This window comes from Electrophorus electricus, chromosome 10 (genome assembly GCF_013358815.1).
Source record: "Electrophorus electricus isolate fEleEle1 chromosome 10, fEleEle1.pri, whole genome shotgun sequence".
Lineage (NCBI taxonomy): Eukaryota > Metazoa > Chordata > Actinopteri > Gymnotiformes > Gymnotidae > Electrophorus > Electrophorus electricus.
In genome coordinates, this window is record NC_049544.1 from 13,767,295 (window position 1) to 13,786,895 (window position 19,601).

General features: G+C 42.3%; 1 protein-coding gene across 13 annotated transcripts in view; it reads left to right on the forward strand.

Moving 5' to 3' along the window:
* The window catches only part of adgrb1a (adhesion G protein-coupled receptor B1a), a 64,282-nt gene that overhangs the window by 16,156 nt on the left and 28,525 nt on the right, over positions 1–19,601 (forward strand). For 10 of the 13 annotated variants that reach the window (XM_027001754.2, XM_027001746.2, XM_027001769.2 and 7 more), the window contains 12 exons: positions 292–1,228; positions 10,212–10,370; positions 11,297–11,401; positions 12,853–13,017; positions 13,584–13,763; positions 14,163–14,492; positions 14,595–14,696; positions 14,949–15,055; positions 15,173–15,367; positions 15,465–15,533; positions 17,480–17,588; positions 18,340–18,483. In XM_027001754.2, the coding sequence (XP_026857555.2) occupies positions 505–1,228; positions 10,212–10,370; positions 11,297–11,401; positions 12,853–13,017; positions 13,584–13,763; positions 14,163–14,492; positions 14,595–14,696; positions 14,949–15,055; positions 15,173–15,367; positions 15,465–15,533; positions 17,480–17,588; positions 18,340–18,483 (2,389 nt within the window). In that variant the 5' untranslated portion in view covers positions 292–504. The remainder of the gene's footprint in view (positions 1–291; positions 1,229–10,211; positions 10,371–11,296; positions 11,402–12,852; positions 13,018–13,583; positions 13,764–14,162; positions 14,493–14,594; positions 14,697–14,948; positions 15,056–15,172; positions 15,368–15,464; positions 15,534–17,479; positions 17,589–18,339; positions 18,484–19,601) is intronic. The other 3 variants (XM_027001818.2, XM_027001836.2, XM_027001847.2) reach the window with 2 other exon arrangements.

A 19,601-nucleotide genomic window follows, 5' to 3' on the forward strand; every position in this document is an offset into this window, starting at 1 on the left:
ACAAATTGTCAGACTAAGATAAAATATGAGAAAACGTGTCTGATCTGTATGAAAAAAGAATTCTCATAAATAACTAATATGCTGACATTGTTGCTCTATACAGAAGTGTGTTTCACATTACACTTTTTTTTTTTAATTACTATCTGTACTTTCTGCAATAACCCTGTGGCCGTATCATAGTGAAATGATCATGTTTCAGGCCAGGTTTGTCTGGTCTTTTCTAAGTGGTAATTTCACTGCAGTTTTCCTGTTTGGCTCATGTGACTTCTCTTGTGTGCTCTGATCTTGCAGATCTTTCTGAGGGCCTGAATTGTCATGGGCATCAATCTGGATCAATGAATCAAAACCTTTTCTCAACTGGTGCACTACGTTCAGCAGGCTCCAGCACGCTTCAGAGGAGCTCCAGTTAGCATTAGGAAGAGGCAGTTGACCTCAAACCCAAAAGGAGTTGGAAATAGAAATAGAGAAATAGAGCTTGCTCTTCAGTCCTTTGGAATAGCCTTTATGACCATGATATCCAGCATCATAAGGACCTGTACATCTTCAGTCCAGCTTGTGCCTCTCCTGTTGCTGTTGTGGATGGCTGGGCTCAGTGCGGCCCCCTCTGGCCCAGAGTCAGACACGTGCTCCACACTTGTCCAGAACCGCTTTTTTGGCTTCTTTTTCTCCTCCTTTGTCTTTCCCAGTTCCCCCTGTTCCTGGACCCTTCAGAACCCAGACCCCAGACGATACACCATCTTCATCAAAGTCACTAAGCCCTCGGAGGACTGCATGCCCCACCAACACCGCACCTTCCAGTACGACTCCTTCCTGGAGACCACCCGCACCTACCTGGGTATGGAGAGCTTCGACGAGGTGGTGAAGCTGTGTGACCCCTCCACCCACATGGCCTTCTTGGAAGCAGGCAAACAGTTCTTACAGATACGGAAGGGGCCACTCAGGGTGGGCTCTGACAATGGGGAGGGGAGCGAGGAGTTTAAGGTTGAGTATTTAGTGGTGGGCAAGCGAAACCCTAGCATGGCTGCCTGCCAAATGCTGTGCCAGTGGTTGGAGGACTGCCTAACCTACAGCAACTCCAACCGGCCTTGTGGCATCATGCAGACACCCTGCCAGTGCTGGGACCCCCCTACACTTGATAAAGAGGTGAGCGGCTGCTACCGAGATGGAATCTTCCTGGAAAACTGCCTTCCCACCATGAACGAGCCAACATTTGACACAGACAACAATGGTGAGTTGTCAGCTTTTAATGACTATTGTGCCTCTTTAGTGTGGCACAGTGGCCATTAAGGTATTTCTCACCTCCATGTGCCCTTTGAAAGACATTATCAAAAGAAGGCAGTGTGTAGGTTCATTTATTAATACTCTGGAGTTGAATGAGATATGACATTGCAAACCAGTTTCTTTTCCATGTAGATGCATTTTAATGCAGTCTTGATTTTGTAAGGATATATTACCAGAAGTGTCAGATACACACCCCTTGATTTCCACTAAGTGCTGAAGAAAGTGCCAGTGAGTTGAATAATAAGCAATCTGGTCAATAGGTGGTCTTCTAATAGAAGGCCAGCATCTTTGAGCTTTGGTCTTCCATTACTGCAGTGTTGGAGATAATGTTATGCATTATGTTAGTTATGGTGATAATGTTATATAATGTTATGCATAATGTTACAGATGTTATGATGTTACAGATGTTATACAAGACATCATCATAGACCATATTAGCAGAGTTCAACTACTAAGAACAAAAGTAAAAACAATTTTTTATATATCAGATGTATCATATTTACATATAATTCTTAAGTATAAGAGCAGGAATTTACACACTTAGCAATACCTAAACGTTTTTAAGACAAAAGGCTTTGGTACTGACTAAAAAGATATTTAATCACATTTCACATGCACAGGTCTATTATGAATAATATAAAATACATATACTGTGTCGAGTTCAAAACAGGTATTTTCTTGATACAGACTATTGTGAATGCGGAATGCCAAACAAGACAATTTTTTTTTTCTTTTGAGTCGCAAGTATTGTTTTTCATTCTTGTGAAAGTGGCCCCTTTTGTTTAGAAATAAAATGAGCTATTGTCCAACTAAAGGGGAAGACAGAAGTCAGATAAGTGCTCTGAGGTGGAGAGAGGGAGTGAGTGAGAGTGAGTGATAGAGAGGTTTTAGATTTCAGCTGATGTGTCCTGACTGGGTGACCTTGGCTGCTTGGCGCCATGCGCTGCCTAGCATGGGTTCCGCTGGGGATATCGGGTGGACCTGTGGGAGGATCCAAGCAGACAGCGTTCTAGACTGATCTGGGATGGGGATGTGGTTGCACTGCGGGATTTAGAGATGGGAAGGCAGGGCTTGTCACTGAATCCTTCGCTATGCTCTGATTTCTCCTAAGAGAATGGACACGGTCTGGAAACCCAATCTTTTAGTTTATGCTGCTATCAAGATCATGGAGGATAGCTGCCCTCTGTGACCTCCTGGGGAGATGTTTTATTTCCTTCTCATGTCATCTTATCTCTCTATTTATGTATACTGTTCAAAAATGAAGAGCTTAATGGGTCAAACCTTTTAACTAAGCTTTTATTATATTATTGTGTGTGAAATAAGATAAGTAAGTTGAATGATCTAGGATGGATGGATAGATGGATGGATGGATGGAGTCAGAGAGAGAGATGGAGAAAGAGCATAAAAGAAAGAGACAATGAAATAATACATTGATTAATTGTGACTATGGGTGGAAAGCCATAAGGGTTTTTCGTAATGAGGGGCTGCAAGAGCCTGGGTGATGACAGGCGAATCCTGTATGTCAGGAAAGTGCAACCCCTTGGCCCTTATGTGCAGCAGGTTTGCTTAGTTGAAGAAGGAGCAGAAGCTGAAAGGAGTAAGGGAGTGCTATGGTTTTTACAATGGAAAAAGTGTGTGCATCGCATGAGTGTGACCTACTGCTCAGAGGAGAGGCATCGGGATGACGAGTAAACTCCTTCTGCACTCATCAGTTCATAGCAGAGACAGATTGTTGCTTATGTTTGAGAGGCTGTATAGGGGAAACATGGGTTTGTGGGGTGGAGGGTGAAGCTGGAAGAATGAAATGGGAAGTGATGATAGGTCTTTTCATCTGTATTCTGTTCAGAAGTCTTTGTAAAGGATGAGGGATTATGTGGTGCTGATGTGTTTGTGGGGCAGGGTGAACTTGGCTTGGGTCTATATGGCTGAGCCTTGGGTTTGAAAGGATTTAAAATAACTGTCCCTAAAGAGCTGAAGCTTTAGCATTGCACCTACACACACACAAACAAATGCACACACATACACACGCACACACACACACACACACACACAAATTTGTGCATGCATGCACATACACATTGAGCCATTTCAGTGTAGGTGGCACAAAATGGTTAAGAGGGCATCACTCAGTCTGGAGGTGTACGTTGTGTACGTGTTCAGCCAACGGGGGCACTCTGTGGGCTCCATCAGTGCAAAGCTTGGACAGCACGCCGCCGCCTCCTCAAAAAGGAATGAGTCCAGCGCTTATCTCTGCTTAATGGAGAGCTTCTCCCCCTTCTATCACTCAGAGCAGGACAGTATTCTGAAAGAAGATGCCTCTGTATTAACTTGCTATCTCATTGGACTTTCTCCAAACCCCAGGGCTGATTAAAAATTCATGTTTTAATTAAGTGATTTTACTGCTGCTTCTTTACATCTGATAATCAAAGCCACAGGTCTACTATGTGTGTATTGCATGTGTGTGAGGGACTGAGAGTGTTCATGTCTGTGCGTTCTGTGTGTATTATCAAGGAAGCTATTAATTTTCATCCATAAATAATCATTGGACAAGGAAAACAGAGATTTAACTCCTTCAGATGTTCCTCTTACTGTAGGAGCTCATATTCATCTGTGGTTGGAGGATAATAAGCTGGTAGATCTGTGCTTAAATGCTTGCTTGAGGAAATGGATGATGATTTCTCTCCCTGATTAGTAGCTCATCACTGTTTATGGCTCTCTTCCTCTTTCTCTCTTGCTCTCTCTGTCTCTTTTGTTCTTTCATATGGTTTCACACCATCATTTCAAGTTTCTCGTTAAATTCTCAAATTCACAAGCTCTTCCACAGGACATTGTCATGAAAGTAGCGTCATGTCACGTACATTCTATGTGTTAGTTTCTGTACACGTATTCATTACTGCATTATCAACACTAAGTCATTATAAGCAAAACCTTATAGTTGTCACGGTATGGTCCATCCTCCCAGACATCTCAGTGTGTGTGTGGGTGTGTTCGTTTGTATGGCCACGCCCTCCCCGTGTATCACACCCTTTCCTACACATGTATTTAAGGGCTCGTCTAATTGTCTAACGTTAGTCTGTGTGCCACATTTTCATATGTTGTGTGTAAATAAACGTCACTGTATGGCTCGCCTTTGCATCCTACCTAGAATCCCAGTATTACAATAGTATACAGGTCATCACTGCATTCAAAACGGCCTCCTTGTGTTAATGGCAGGGTCTACTAGTGGTGCTTTGAAGCATCTCAAAACCTCCCTGTGGGCTGTGCCTTATCTACCCAGCCATTTTCTGCCATTTGTTTTCTTATTTACATCATGACTTGTGAAAAATAGCCCGTGGACTCTTAGCAGTGCATGACTGTGACCTCAGCCTGATTCTGAAGAAAATAAAATACTTGGTGATGTGGTGCAGCATAAAAACCTCGGTTTTTGGGAAAAGCGGGGAAGAAGCTGAATCTTTAGAGCTCAGCAAAGAGGCTGGAAGACAAGGGTGCACTAGTTCACAAGGCTTGGTCTCACCCCTGATTAAAAGGCAGAATAAAGTCCTGCTGCAATAGCATGTCCTCACTTCCCATCGATAGATGAATGTTGACAAATTGTCAGTATCTGCCAGTGGATAAATCAAGCCACAGTAAAAGTGCTCTCTTCTCCTGCGGAATAACAGTCAGAAAAGCGAGCCCAGTCAGAGGAGCCTGCTGCACACACATACACACACACAAAAAGAAACAAATACAAAGAAACACACACACACACACACACACACGCATGCTACTGCAGCAGCACTTAAGCCTGGCTGAACTCTACTAAACTGGCCCTAGAGAGCAGCTCATTACTGGACACATGCCCCCTCCCTTCTCCCAGATTGTCCTGCAGTAAAAGCTTGCTGTGTGATTGTGTATGTGTGTACATTTCTTTATTCTAGTGTGTGTGTGTGTGTGTGTGTGTGGTATGCAGTTGTATATATTTTCTGTGCACATGTGTATATGTCTGTGTGTCTGTGTTACATGTGTATGTGAAGTTGGGAAAGATGGCAGAGCTCTCAGGGCACCTAGCATGGGTGTGTGACCTCGGCATGAGTCACAGCTCTTACCGCAGTCTAGAGGAAAGTCATGTTTTGCACACACACACACACACACACACACACACACACACACACACACACAAACACACACACACACACACACACACTGCTCAGAGCCCTAAGAACAAGAGAGAGAGACAGCAAAAGAGACAGTGTGAAAGACAGAGGGGTCAATACAGGGTGGGTCAGGGATATTTGTTTGTTAACACCAGAAACGCTATGCAAATTGGCATATAGGAGTGTTGCAACTATCATATCTCTGAAACATACAAACAGAGCCCCAGTGGTTTCCATAGGAACACTATTTTTACAGGTATCATAGAGGATATAGACATTGAAATCTATAAAATTTGGTCAACCTTACCACACAAGTGACATTGTATCAGGTTTTCTTGTCCTTTTTGTTTATTTTCTCTGACTGTGTGACCATGTGATTGTGTCTCTCTCCACCTTACACACACACACACACACACACACACACACACACACACACACACACACACAAACACACACACACACACACACACACACATGCGTACAGCATACACATTTGGACTCTCAGCTCAGTCTCCCTTCAGGTGCATATGAAGTCATTTGGATTCAAGCCATTATGGCTTCCACAATGATGTCTGGATTAGGTACAGTTTTAGTATGGAATTAAATGGAGCAAGTCTGATTGGTTGTGCACAGCATGCATAACAAATAACAACAGAAGAAGGTGTGACTCAGACCAAATATTAGTGGTGGACTGGTTCTAGAGGGATCAGCTTGACCGTTCAGGTCATAAGGAAAGCACCAGGAAATCATGGCTACCTACTGAATAACTGATTACCAATTTGCAGATATGTATGCACAGTATTTTTATGGCGTGTATAGCAACATAGGGAAGTGTTTTGCCACCAACCCTATTTTCTGTATCATTTTGTGGTAGTACATCTTCACTTTAAGTGCATTTGTGGTCTTGATATTACATGGTTCTTTCAAGAGAAATTCTTTCATGGGGTACAGTTTATATTTTTGTGACAATATTGAAGTGGATTAATAATTAGGTGTTTTTATAGTTCTACATACTTATTTTTCACCCTAATGTATGAATTGTTTATGATTGCAATTTATAAGTGTCTAAAAATATTGATCTTGAACATGCCACAACTAAGTATTTGCTGTAGATGCAATTTGGAGAGGGGGGGTTGTTGTTTTTTTACCATGACGTGACAATGATGATGATTATTCTTATTAATTATAATGAGTATTAATTATTATTAGTAGTAGTAGTAGCAGCAGGGTATTACCTTTAAAACCTGTTTATTATTAATGGTCATTAAAGTTTCTTGCAGTCCCCTTACTTGTCACTAAAAAGCACAATATGGCATTTAGATCCTCTGCTGTGTCAATTAACAATAAGAACTCAGGCAGGAAACCAGGCAGCACTGAAATGCTAATCTCAGCAGTCATTAGATTTGTCATCCAAGCAACTCCTGGCACAAAAATACATAGTGGTCTAGGTTAGCTAAAGAGGATCCATTAGAGAGTGTTTAAGGTGTATTTATCAGCAAATATTTCTCTGCTGAAGATTGAAATGTGTGGAGAAAAAAACAAAACTGTTATTTTGCTACTCATCTCTGGAGCATGGAATGGAGTAGCCCTGCCTGATCCCTTTAGTGAAGGTGCTTTTGATTTCAGCTGATTTTTCCTTTTCATTCCTGCCGAAGAGAGGCATCCATCTTCGAAATTGAAATGTCGACTTGCCTGACCCACACCTGCAACCAAAGAATGCTTCACCAAACACCTGCTTTTTATTGCCATTTTACTTTTTATCTGTTTGCCACAAATTTTGTAATAAAAAGTGAGGCAGAATATTTTTAAAAGCAACTCATTCATGAACTCCATTGATGAGTTTGATAATATATTTCTACAAAGATCTTCAAAGCGGAAAATATTGATTACTTTTAGGGGAAAGTATTCATACATCTTTGTATTTATATTATAGTATTGTAAACTAAATCCAAGCCATAGCACACAGGACACACTGAAGTCTACAGCCCAGGAGTAAACTCACTAAAAGCACATGCATTTTGATTTATATGTTTGCCTGCAAGCTAAGAAATAGACTTGCATGATCTGACATGGCAGTTGAACAAACCAAAGAGTTGAGGGAAGCGCTCGGACTGGCCTGCCTTTAAAATGAGCAGGCAGTCTACAGCGGGCCTGCAGTGTTTAAGGAAGCTGCAGAGGGAGGCAGAGGGCAAGGAGAGGGCGAAGAGAGGCCAGGGAGCAAGGAGAACAGACCCGAGCCGTGGTTCCTGCCCCTGGAGGGAGATTAATCGATGGCATGCGATTGTGTGAGTGCAGCTGTTCAAATATTTATCCTGAGCAGGATAGAGACTGTGGGCACACACACAGGGAAAACAGTGGATTAGAGTGCTGAGATTTTGCCAATGGAGTCTGAGAGAGAGAGAGAGCGCAAGCGCTTAGGTCTTAAAGTGAAATGCAGTGTAGTTTAGATACTTCCAATGAGAGATTTAAAAAAAAAAAAAAGAAGAAAAGAATTGATTTTGTTTGTTATTTTTTTTGTTGCAAAATAGGAAAAAGCTCTTGAAGGAATTTCACATAGACGTATGCTGGCATGGTTGCAATAGATTGTGTTTGATGTATTCATTTTATTTTGTCTATTGCTTCCCATTATAATTCATTCTCCCTTTTCCTTTCCCCTCATTTCTTGCTCTCACTTAACCACCTTCTACACCCTTCTCCTCTCCTTGTGTGCATGGTGTCTCTTTCCTTGGCAACAGCATGTGTGCAGTAGACTCCTACTGTCCTCTTGGTGTCAGCACTAGCCGTGTGATGGAGCGACTCCCACTCCTTGTCTCACACCCCCCACTCTACCCACACTGTGCACACACAGGCATTTGCATAGACACACCCGGAAAAAATTAGTTGTCATCACATGCTGCAGCGAAGGCAGGGGTTGGCTGGTGAACAGCACTCTGCTGAAGTGTGCTGGGCGCAGGGGGGTGGAGGGGGCCAGGCAGGCACATGCACTTGGGGAGGGTATGAGTGAGGATGGAGCCAGTGCAGTCCGTAAGCTGAGCTTTAGCCGGAGTATTCAGGCATACTCTGCCAGACGCCATACGGGAAGCAGAGGTGACTTTGACAAGGAGGTAACTCTCAGCAGGATGGACACACATGCACACACTTGCACAGGCACATGAAAACCATGAGCAGAATGGCCCACACTTCTCACAACATACAATGAAAATGCTTGAGAAAAGAAAGAGGGAAGGTTGACATTAGAGAGGAACAATGGGGCAGAACATAAGTTTTTAAAGATGATGAAATATCCATTCCACATAGCCTTAATTTGCAAGAGTTACTACAGCACAAATGACACACAGTGAATTATTGAAAGTATTATAAAGTGTCCTTGCAGTGAAAGAAAATGTTTCATTCTTCTTCCTTCTGATTACTAAGTCAGAAAAAAGTTCATACTCACTGGCCGTTTTTCACGCGAGGAGAGAATCTTATCTCCAAATGGATTTTTTCTCTCCCTTTTCTCCCAAGAGCTTTCATTTGACAGAAGGCCTTCCCCTCCTCGTCCCTGCTATATTCGCTGGCTCTCTCTTATTCTATTCATAAAGCCTATTTGTTTTAAATAAGTCTGAAATCACTTAGGAGAGAAGCTGAAGGTTATTTCACTTTTACTTCATTAGAGCTCCCTGTGGCGATGTGACAGCCTTAAGAATGTGCTCTCTAATCCACATGTGATTGGCCAATCTTACTGCTTATTCTCTAGGCCATTGGTTAATGGAACTGTCAGACTTTGGGTGTGGCTCATGGATGGTGCTAATCAAGGCAGCAGCTGGGAGTTGTCTGGGTTCATTTTTGCTTGTAATTGTCACTGGCTGTATGGATTAGATGTTTTGTTGTGCATTCAAGGCTGGGTCACTTTATAGATTGGGATCAATTATAGGGTGTGGCAGGTGAATTTGCCTGCAGCGAACGCAATTTGAGCATCATGAGTAAACAGCATGCCTTTAATCACTCCTCCTGTGCAAACAAATAGATATTGATGCTGCTTGTCAATGCATGTTTAACAGCCAGAGGCCAGTTTTCCCAAAGCATCATAGCATAAAGAGCATCTGCAGAACATAGTCAAGTGAGTATCACTTTCTTTATTAGATGAGATGCTATAAATATTTCCCTGTTTTTGCAAGACTGGACCTAGATAAGCATCAGTTCTTAGTGCGTATCTTTCATATTCATTTCAAGAATCTCTTAATAACAGTTTAGCATGGTTACTTTCAATAACTGATCTGTAAATCTAAACTTTACACACATTATCACACACACATTCTCTCTATTTCTTTCTCTTTCTCTCTTTCTGTCTCTGTCTCTTTGCTTTCTCTTTATGGACAATGAAGGTGTATTAGAAAATCAGCCCCCATCCTCCCACACAATTGATTTGTGTGTAATTAAAAATGTCCATGCCTGGACATGGGCCAGCTTCATGTTCTATTCATGCAGATTAATACATATTTGTCGGGGCCTATGGGAGCAGACAGGCGGCAGTGTCTGCTATTAAACATTCATGAGGGTGGAGGACACAGAGAGTCACATTCTGCTGGTATTTATGGGTCCATTCTCACATCCTTATGCTATCATAATGGCTCACAAAATGGGAAACATCATTACTAAACAGGGATGTTTAAATCACAGTGTGATTTCATTCATGTAAATTAGAAAAAGAAAAAAAGAAAAATTAATGATTGCTATGCAAAGACCTTAATAAGCTGCTAAGTGTAGTGTGTGTGTGTGTGTGTGTGTGTGTGTGTGTGTGTGTGGGTTTTATCACAGGAGGCTGGAGTAGCTGGGGAAACTGGGCTGCATGCAGCAGTGAGTGTGGGGGTGGGGTTCAGACCCGTACGCGCATGTGTCAGTCTCCTCCAGAGGAGGCCTACCTGTGTGACGGGGTACTGGAGGAGGGCCGACCCTGCAATTCCCAAACCTGCATCGGTGAGCTCTGCTGCGTGTGCGTGCGCGCGCACGCGTGTGTGTGTGTGTGTGTGTGTGTGTGTGTGTGTGTGTGTGTGTGCATGTGTGTGTGCTGGAGTGATTACAGATGATTGTTTGTTTTTCTTTGTTTTTTCTTTTTACCTCCATTTCTCTGTCTCTCCATTTCTCTTGTTTTCATTTATCTCTCTCATACTTTCTGACATGCCTCATCCCTTGTCTCCTTCATACTTCATATTAAAATAAAGGGTTTTTGCCTGCTGGAAGCTGAGATAGAATGATAGCAGGAGTTTCTCTGTGTCCCTCTCATTTAACTTGTAGGCTACAGCCAGTACTCCTTTAAAGGAAAGGTTTTAAACATTTTGAAATATAATGGGATGGAGGACACCAAACTTGGTAAGGAGAATATGGGTGAGTCACTATGAATGTGGCTCTAGTGCTAAGATCCACACTTCATTGTGAATGTAAGGCTATGGATTGATGGACATCTCCATGGTGCAGATCTTCATTTATGACTGTTCTGCATGATCTGACATCCATTGCTCACCTCATTTGACCCCCTTCCCCTAGCCTTCCTATACACCACTGTGCCTTTGAATCAGGTCCTTCTCAGATTATGACTGTACACTCTGCTAATCACATAAATACACACGAACACACACACACTCACAGAAGGAGAGTTAGACAGAGAGAACAATGGTGAAGAGCAAATGCTCTGATAGCTATATAATGCAATATATTTTTTAGAATGGATACAGTTCATGTCCCAGTTATCATCCCTGTAGCATCTCTTCATGAACCAGTTAGCATCTCCGTGTCCTTCTGAGTCTCAAAACCCCAAGCATGGCTGATGCTGAAGAGCCCAGCTCACTCACAGCTCTCTTCAGTAGAACGTTCAGTCTATTCGCTAACCCCGCCGCATCCTGCAGGCAAAGGCCGGCATGGCTCACGCAGCCAATCGCTGCGATCGGTGGATAGCCGCAAACGAGAGGACGTGGACAAGGAACCTAGTGGACAGCAGTCTTCTCAGACAGGTAAGAACATAGGCATCAGCCTCCTGTACAGCTTGGGCTCACACACACACATACTTGCACTACTTGCACTACTCATACCTACAATCACTGGACATGCAACTGTATTGGACAAAGACACACACCCACACACACCCACATGCACACTTACACACACATACACACACACACACACACACACACACACACACACACACACACACACACACACACACACACACACACACACACACACACACACACACACAGGGGTGTAGATTGGAAGTGCATGTGGCTATGGCTTCATCCTGTAATGTTTTGTGAATGTGAGTGGGATGTGTGTGTCCTGTGATGTGATGTGTCTTGGCATCATTCACAGTGGGATGTCAGTTTGTGTATGAATCATGGACTTCACGCCTCAACACATATGAATATTGTAGGTAATTTGAGAGGCTGTTAAGCCAACAGTCCTACTCCAAAACTAAGAAGCCAACAGAAAACATGCATACCTTACAATGTTCTCCTTGGTCTTCACATTATTAGAAAATATAGATTATAAAATTTGGAGTTTCTGTCACATTGGTGGTAATTCCGTTGGAAGTGTCTTCATGTGTTCCAAATGGTCTTTTGTGTATTAAATGCACTTAAATACACAGATTTATGTATTAAATAAATTAAATACTAAGATTTTGTTTCTTTTTTTTCTTTCTTTATAACCATGTCAGACAGAATGGGTGCATGACAGCAACAAACTTTAAATTCATCATAAATGCATTATGCTATGATGATGTGGTGATAATTTTAAAAATACTGAGATTTTGATATGAAATGGTTGAAGCAGAAGTTTATTTATTTATTTATTTTATTTATTAATTTAACTCACTTCAAATCCCGATGACCATTCAGGAGACTTCATTTAGAAACTGGATTATTCCCTTTCCAAGAGTTGCTTTCTTGCTAGTTTTCTGACAGCCCATCTCTTCCTGTTGGACAGCCGTGACACCCCAGTTCTTCAAACTGGATGGTCATGACAGTCCAACATTTCCTACTGAATTCCCATGAAAGCCCCTATTTCTGCTCTACACTCTTACAATCCATCTGTGCTTATTGGACATGGAGATAACAGTCTGGGGCTGCTTTATTGAACAGTCAAGACTGTTTACTCTTTTGCATGTGATTACTTTGATTTTCTTGCTTCTCCAAGTAGACTCTGTCAGGCCTGCTTTTCATCCTGGCTAAAAGCCACAGCTGTCTCACTGTTCTACTGGATAGCCAAGTTAATTCACCATTTGCCTATCTTGAATAGAAACCTGATGTTCTATATGATATGGAACCAGGCCTGAGAGTGTTGACGCTCCTCCCTGTTAGCACAGAAAGCTCTTCCTGCATGCTAAATAGTTTTGGACTTTTTCCTGCCCACCCCTTCCAAACCCTGCTTGCTCCACCATGCCCCTTCCCTCTGACTCCGTCAATAGACTCTCCATCAGGTGAGGAGTGGTCTCCATGGAGCGTGTGTTCGGCCACGTGTGGCGAGGGCTGGCAGAGTCGCACACGCTTCTGCGTCTCCGTCTCATACAGCACACAGTGCAGCGGCCCGCTACGTGAGCAGAGGCCCTGCAACAACACCGCCGTGTGTCCAGGTAAGCAGAGACCACCCTTGGCCCTGCCTTCCCAGCTTTCCTGCTCCTCCTCAGTCCCGACCCCTGAGCTTCACTGCAAGCTGACCACCCACTGCCTGCTGCCCAATAGTGACTCACTCTCCCTGGGTCCCAGCATGTGGCTACTCCCCTCTGGAAGCCCAAAGGAGAGATGATCAAAGGTAGAGCAGGACATGGACCCATGCTGCATTCCTTTCCTAGTCCCTTCCTCTCTCTGTCTCTTATGCTTTCCAGTTCTCTGACAGAAGTGTGGTGCATCTGAATCTTCACAGCTCTGTGGTATATATAAATATAAACCAACCCACTGGAGAGCCTCACATGCAAGAAATAATCAGAATACGTCTCAATGCACATGCAATCATGCCTCACGTATTTAAAACCACTTCCGATTCATGGCCTCTGAATCCACCATATGTGGCAGTTAGAATGCCATACCTTTGAGTTTTGGCATAAGTGCTCTGCAGTGACTTTGTATGTGCTTTGTGTTTTTATTTAAGCAGATAGTTGTGTATGGAAGGGTGTCTTTCTCTCTATAAATCATACCCTAGCTGCTCTGATTGCAGTGCATGGTGCGTGGGATGAGTGGTCTCCATGGAGTCTATGTTCCTCCACCTGTGGCCGTGGATATAGGGACCGCACACGCACTTGCAAGCCACCACAATTTGGGGGATATGCATGTGTGGGCCCAGAGAAACAGACCAAATTCTGCAACATTGCTGTCTGCCCAGGTGAGGATCTTCAAATAATGAACATTTCAATCAGCCTTAATGATTTCCATCAAGTGTCATGTCAAAATTAAAGACAGAGACTGTAGGGAAGGGACAGACAAAAATTAGGTTTTGTTATGCACACATACATAGAATTGGTGACAAGGAGAGCTTTTAAATCACTGTACAATGCACTAAACTAAACAAAGCTCTTTTGCACTCTCTTTCACTCCTCTTGTCTCTCTGTCCCTCTCACTTACTCACAATCTCTCAGTCTCTCTCTTGTATGTCAGAATTTGTCTTTCTCTCTAAAATACCAAAAGCATAATATATAATCTGTTTTTACTTTTCAACATAAAGATTACATAATATTTTACTTCTTTCTTTCTTTCTTTTCTCTCTCCTTCTCTCTGTGTCTAGTGGATGGTGTGTGGAATGAGTGGTCCAGTTGGAGCACCTGTTCAGCATCCTGTTCTAATGGCACCATGCATCGCACACGGGAGTGTAATGGCCCATCCTATGGTGGCTCTGAGTGTCAGGGCGAGTGGCTTCAGTCTCGTGACTGCTTCCTGAGAGAGTGCCCTGTAGATGGTCGATGGCAACAGTGGACTTCCTGGTCAGGCTGTACCAAGACTTGTGGCGGGGGGAGCCAGCAGAGACAGAGGGTGTGCTATGGACCCTTCTTTGGGGGGGAGCAATGCCTAGGAGACCGTGAGGAAGCACGCTCCTGTAATGAGAAAAGATGCCCAGGTGTAAATGCCAGTTATGCTAGCCAACACAATTAACATTTTCTGGGGTTTTTTTTGTTTGTTTTTTGAATATTAAATGTTCTCATATTCAAATTTTTGACAGAGCCCCATGAGATTTGTGATGAGGAGAACTTCTCTAATGTTGTGTGGAAAAGAACTCCGGCTGGAGATACAGCAGCTGTACGCTGTCCACCCAATGCTGTGGGTAAGACCCAATTTACTGACCTTCATGTGCGCGCACGCAGACACACACACACACACACCCACATACAGTAACACTCTTCTCACACCTAAAAACCTCAGAACTGTCAATATTAAGGCAGCATTCTGATTCAGTACCATGGACAGCTCCACTCAAACAACTGGTTCAGCAGAGCATTATTGTAGGTGGTATGAAGAATACATAGCATTAACAGGCAGTAGTCATGGAAACTCAATGTCTGTGGTACTGATACAGGCCTCATCCTTCGCCGCTGCTCTCTGGATGAAGAGGGTATCGCCTACTGGGAGAGTCCTACATACATGAAGTGTATCTCTAACGACTACCGCAGCATCCAAACATTGGTGAGCACTCACTCAGGCTACTGTAATGTATCAACTCATATGTAATACATTTTACTATGAATACCTAAATGCTTTTTGGTGAAAGTCAGTTTATTAATCAGACTATCATTTCCTCAGACCCGTGAACACCTGTCAAAGGCACAGAGGGGACTTGTAGGAGATGGAGTGTCTGAGGTAATGACCAAGCTGAGGGTGATCTCCAGTGATGGAACCAGCTACAGTGGGGATCTCCTGGCTATAGTGGATGTATTAAAGAACATGACAGAGATATTCAGAAGGTCCTACTACAGCCCAAGCAGTGCTGACATGAGGGTTGGTGTAAGCACACATAATGAGAGAAATATATTGGAAGAATGCCATATACTGATATACCTTATGAAATGTTATTGTTTCCTTGTTTGGCCTGTAGAACTTTGTTCAGTCTATTAGCAACTTGCTGATGGAGGAAAATAGAGACCGATGGGAAGAAGCACAGCTGGTAGGTTCAAGCTCCTACACCTTTTTACTTATACACCTGACAAGTGCATCTTCTTCTGTTCATGGATTTCAACCATAAGAGAAGGGTATTTTTTCAAAATCCTTTTTGATCATGGAGTATATGACTAATACACTATTACAGTTTCCATATTGGTTATTACACTTCTGTTTAGGAAAATATGCTAATAAATGTCAGTCAAATGTGGAGAGAGAGAGAGAGAGAGAAACAGAGAGACATGTGTGTGGCATATATGATATAGTAGCCTATTGATGCTGGAAGAAGAGGGTGTATATTTAGAGCAATGGGATTAAAATTCTCATATGCCTTCTTGTGCCACCAGCTCCTAAACATCTACCCTATATCATCATCACATCAGCAAACCAGCACCACAGCGCACATATCCACATATACTCAGAATACTCACACAGAAACGGACATAGGGCTATAATTTTGTGACTGGCCTGGGGCATTAAATCCGCATAATATTGCATTTACACATTTCAGAGGGTACATTTACATTTATCACCATTTGTTAAGGTAGGTGGAGTGAAGCAGCAGGGGGTGTGACATTAAAAATCAGCTCTTGGTGCAAACACAAGTACAACACAGTATTTTCCTCACTTCAAACAGGCACATAAAGACCTGCCCAATTTGTCAGAATGGGATTAAAATACATCTTCCAATATAATTTTTAAGGAAAAACAATTCTATTGTAACTATTAAATATAAATCAGACAGCTGATGACATTATGCATGGAAAATTCTATAATTTAAAATAATTTTTCATATGACAATTATGTAAATATTAATTTTAGTCTTTAGTCTGGTTAACAACAATAACAATAATACTTCGAGTAGTAAATATTTTGGCAACTCTGTATTTCCTTGACTTCCTTCCGTGGAGCGATAGTGGGTTGGACCCAAGTGCTGAGAAGAGCGAGATATATTAGGGGCAAATCCAAAATCATTCATTAAGACAGTCTAGAGTTAGTGAATGCAAACAGCTGTAGAATACATAGTAGAAAGCAAGCAAAACATAAACTAAACATGGGAAAACCAGAGAATGAAACAAACAGGCAAACAAGCACACAGTACACGGGCTTAGCGCATAAGACAGAATCTACGATCAACAGAGACTTGGTACAAATGACCAGCCAAGTAAAACAGAAAACCGTGTGTGTGTGTGTGTGTCACACACACACACACTAACAGGAATGAAACCTCTGACAGGTGAAAGAAAAACAAACAAGGGGGCAGAAAAACAAAAAACAAAACAAAGAAGCACTTGGAACAAAAAACAGGAAGTAAAAAAAAAACAAAGCACAGGACTAAGATGCCAGGGAGGGGCCAACTGTGACATTGACAAGCATGTCTGTGAATTTTTGTTTGCACTGCCATTCCAGCACATTCGCTGCCATGATGACCTTTTACAGGGAGTGATAGGAGTTAATTTGATTGGATATTGCAGCAGCACGCCAAATCACAGCTGCGGATTATGTATTCAGTCTAACTCAACCTTTTTTGTAATTGCGTAACTCTGTGCCAGACTAGTACATGTGCGCTTGTCATGAAAATAGCAAACATTTCTCCCGTGCCTACACGTGCCTGCATAATAGTTTTATCGTGTGTCCATGAAAATAGAGCTCTAACTGATGCTGAAGTTGTTACATAAAATCTCATTCACAAAGGTTTCATCTCAACAAACTGAATGGCACTTATTGTGCCAACTGAATAGTCACTTATAGTGATTATTGGCAGTATGTACAATATTAGAGACCTATACTTTATTAGTTATCTATTTCATATTAACTGATCAACAAAACAGCTCTTCCTGACATATTTTACACACAGATCTCTCTTCAAAGTTTTCAGCAGCATTTAAATTACTGTGCTATTTTGAAATTCTCAAATACCTCACTCCTTAGCTTTACATTTGTATCTTTCAGCTGGGTCCTAATGCTAAGGAGCTCTTTCGTCTGGTGGAGGACTTTGTCGATGTCATCAGCCTGCGAATGAAGGACTTTCAGGATACATATGAGGTCACTGACAACCTTGGTTAGTTTGTGACCATATTCTCTTTCAGTTGTACCTATTTCTGTCTGTAACATAACACCTCACTGTGTGCATATACATGAACAGTAATCGATTTACATCCCATCCACCAATGAAATAATATTCCAGGAATAAATCTTTTAGCAAATGTAAATTGTTGCAAAACTGTTCCAGTAAATCCTCAGCACTCCCTCTACTATGAATGAAACATTCTCCTGTGATGTACTATGTGCTGTTCTCCTGGGGCCAGCAGGTGTAGACATAATCTACCCAGCACTTGTAGCCTGGAGCAATCGAGAGGTCTGTGATCCACCCACAGGGCCCTAGTGAGAGATATGCTTTACTCACATGCGCACACTGCCCAAGACAGGCAGGAGATGAGCTGTTGTGCAGTGGGCCGCTCAGGGGGGGAGGCATGGCAGAGCTGGAGAGGAGAGTGTGGGAGTCCGGGGGCCTGAGCAGTTCTTTACCACTGCTTCTCAAAAGCACATATCCTCCCACATAGCTGTCACCTGTCTCCAAGCAAATGACCACTCACAGTCCCCCACATCACAAGTGTGCGTGCCAACACATACAGTAAATAAGCAGGTTTTTATATTCATTTGGAAATTAAAGGTGTTGGGCTGTAAAATCTTGAAAACAATCTGTGTGAACATAGTGATCTAATGGCAATGGAGTGTTTCCTGCAGGTGATATGAGGGCACTGTGCCTGAGTCATCTCCATTCTAATGGCTTGGCTTTTGTTTCCCATCAGTGTTGAGCATTCACAAGCGACCCATGGCAGGCAAAGCCGATATCAACTTTCCCATGAAGGCCTGGAGGGGCATGGCAGACTGGGCCCGTAACTCAGATGAGAGGGTGACCATCTCCAAGAATATTGTGTCATCGGGTAGCCCAGGTGAAGACCTCCACACCCACCGGGCAGACAAGACATGTAGAAAATACTCATACATAAACAGGTCTTGAGACACATACTCCAGTGCAAGATGGGTGAAAGCTACTGATCACATAAACTGAAAGAAAAAATTACCAAATTAATAGCCTAATCTATACATGCACACATATACAAATGTACTCAGCAGCCATTATTTTAGAAAGAACACTTCTATTGGCCCACAACCATGCTATTATGTCCATTTTAATTTTAAGAACAGTTTACTACCCAAATAGCCAGTTTGCTGTGATGTCACAAACTGACCAGTGATGAATGGACTAAAGGGTGACTGACAAATTCTGCATGCCTGCAGATTATAAAATACATCTATTAGGTTGGTGGTGGTGGTGGTGTTTTCATTTATCTTTCCTATAGTCATTGTCATTTATTTATCTCTTTTTTAAAATTTAATTAATTATTTTGTCATTTATGTTCTTCATGTTTCTTTTCTATGTAAAATCACTGTGAACTACCTGTGCAGGAAAATTAGCTTACCTTGGCTGTAAGATTAGTGTGTAAGGGTAGGTACAATGTATATATTTCTAATAAAGTGGCACGAGTTTATGTCCAAGCACCTAACAAAAGTTGCAGATAATGTAGTGCTGAATAAATGCCTATTGATAAGAAAAAAAGGGCTTTGAGGGTTTGGTTTGAAAAAAAAGGGGTTGTAGAAGGACTAATATTTGCTAGCTGTAGTCTCTGTCTAATGTTTGTGAGGCCCAATGTTACAGATCATTAGAGAAGTTCCCTCCCCAGTGACTATGCTAATAGGGCAGTTGCTTCTTAATCAGGAGTCAACAGGAGCCAATCAAAGGCAATTAGGCCTAATTTCCACTCCCATTGGGAACTTGGTTTCCATGGCACTTGGAGCAGATTGACATGGAGTCAAGTTCTGGACCATGCTGAGAGTGGTGCTTATATAAATATACTATATAGGATCTTTGAAGCCTCCAGTGGTTACAAACAAAAATGATTTACACTAATTTGAATGTTAAAGTCTATTGACTAGCCATTTTTGTAGTTGTAGGTTGTAAACTATAGTTAAATATATGTGCACATAGACAGACACACACACACACACA